The sequence below is a fragment of the Geospiza fortis genome, unplaced genomic scaffold (assembly GCF_000277835.1).
Source record: "Geospiza fortis unplaced genomic scaffold, GeoFor_1.0 scaffold443, whole genome shotgun sequence".
Taxonomy (NCBI): domain Eukaryota; kingdom Metazoa; phylum Chordata; class Aves; order Passeriformes; family Thraupidae; genus Geospiza; species Geospiza fortis.
The window spans coordinates 2,693,725-2,695,789 of NW_005054335.1; the positions used below are offsets into that span (position 1 = coordinate 2,693,725).

The 2,065-nt window shown below is 44.3% G+C and overlaps 1 protein-coding gene across 1 annotated transcript in view; it reads left to right on the forward strand.

Moving 5' to 3' along the window:
- The first annotated feature begins 37 nt into the window (after nt 1-37).
- ANKRD55 (ankyrin repeat domain 55) overlaps nt 38-2,065 on the forward strand; it is a 46,443-nt gene continuing 44,415 nt past the window's right edge. Inside the window, exon 1 of the mRNA XM_005422019.3 lies at nt 38-371. Within this exon, the coding sequence (XP_005422076.2) occupies nt 332-371 (40 nt within the window). The 5' untranslated portion in view covers nt 38-331. The remainder of the gene's footprint in view (nt 372-2,065) is intronic.

The window sequence follows — 2,065 nt, forward strand, 5'->3', positions numbered from 1 at the left end:
GGGCCGCTCGCGCTGCCCTCGCTGGGCTGCCAGAGCTGCGGCACCGCCGAGCTGCTCGCCGGCTCTTGCACTCGCTGAAGACATGGCATTTTTCAGGATCTCAGATAGGCTTCCAGGGACATCTTTTAAACACAGTTCATAAGAGAATATAATGTTTCCATCAGGCTCTTGCCTTGGCAACAACCTGCAGCCGTAAAGCGAGTTTAATTCTCTGAGAGGAAGACTGGTGACAGCTATCGTTTCACTGTGTATGTAATATATGAGATTCTACCCTGAGAACCCTGGAGGTGGCATTTGCCTGTTCTGGTTGTAAATAATGAGATAGATCACAATGGATTTCAGTTCCTCATCCATGTTTGACCAGCACAAAGGTAAGTCACGTGCTACGAATTTCAAAATCCTCTGGTTCTCCAATGTGTCCCATGCAAATGTACTAAGATTACTTGACAATAAATAACATTAATTTTGGGGAAATATTAGGTTTATTTTGGTTTCTTGTGAAGGAATTTCTTCCATCAGTTTTAGACTGGATGGATATTTCAGTCTATTGCTACAGTGATTTCAAAAAATTAATTTTCAGCAGAATAGCAACAGCGTCTGGCTACTCTTATGGTTAGCACTGAGAGATGTATATCTTTATCTTTATATTGTATTGGTCTTTGTGGTTATAGATATTAAAAACAGTTGCAGTACTAGCAAACAGAGCAGTTTTAAATGGAGTGAAAAATTTAAGAACAGCTTCTTTTCGTAAGTCTACACTAAAAGGACTAGAAGCTGAGAAGTGAAATACTTTGCTTTAGGAAATTTATCTGTATAGGTGTTGCCATAATTGCAAATTTAAGATATCACAAAAACTCCCAACGTAAAGATTTTCTGCATCGTAAGGTTGCTATGGAAATACAAATGTCTCTTTCTTGTTTATTTTGACGTCAAAGTGTTAAATTTCATGTCTTTATTTGTCAATATAAGCCTTTATGTCTTACGGCTTAATCCACTACAAGTGTAGCAACATTCCTTTTATGTTCCCAAAGCAGGACACTGTCATTGCTTGATTATGCCTGTTGCAACAAATTTCTCTTCTAAGTTGGCGTACCAAACAATATGTGTGCAGTGGCCGCAGTTTCTAATGCAGACCTGCAAAATATCTGAGCTGACGTGGCCACATAGTCCCCACAACAAAGGGGCTGACAGTGCAACAAAAATGAAAGCAGGAGGAAGACAAGGCACTGACTTTTGGGAAGCTGAGTGCTACAGGTTGTATGTGTGTGCTTGCCTATACTTCTTTGGTGAATCCAAAGTGAATACAGCCCGTATAAAGTGATGGGTTTATGGCTGCCCTTCAGCAGCCCTTCAGTAGCACTCAAAGCCTGAGCAGTCTTGGGAGGACTGGTCTACATCAGCCCAGCTGGGACCCCCATGCAGTGGGGGATGAGTGGGAAGTAAAACTGAGTGACAGAGAAAAATCTATTACCAACAAGTATAAAGGAGAAGGGGAAGTTCAGTGGTAAAAGGGTAATCTGTACTGCAGGAAAAGAGACAGATATTCCTAAATCATGTGTGGATGACCTAAGGAGCATTTTTCCCAACAGGACAGAGGTATGGGGCTGACTGAGCTTCTGCAGCTCCAAACAGTCATTCCAACCTCTGGTTCTGCAGCACTATTAGTGTCCTCTGTGCTACATGCCAGCCCAGCAGGGCTCAGAGTGGGGAGGCAGAAGTAAAATCCTGCATGCTCAGTGCCATCGGGACAGCTGCCAGGGAGCCAGTGGAGGTGGTACGAGGAATGAGGCTGGGATATCACCAAGGCTGGAGAAGGCAAAGCCAAATCTCCAGATGATTTAGGAGACAGAAAGCAGTGCAGGAGACCTCGGACCCAAACCAGTTTATCCAGATAGAAGGGATAGTGTTGGGAGGCAACATCTACCTATACCTCCCGTTGCTCCTAATCTGCCCCCTCCTTCTGCTGTCAGCCCACTCTCCGCATTGATCCCATCCTAATTTCTGTCCAGAATCACCTGCAGCCTGTGTCACTCTCCACCTACATCAGCTCCCCTGCCAGCAGCTC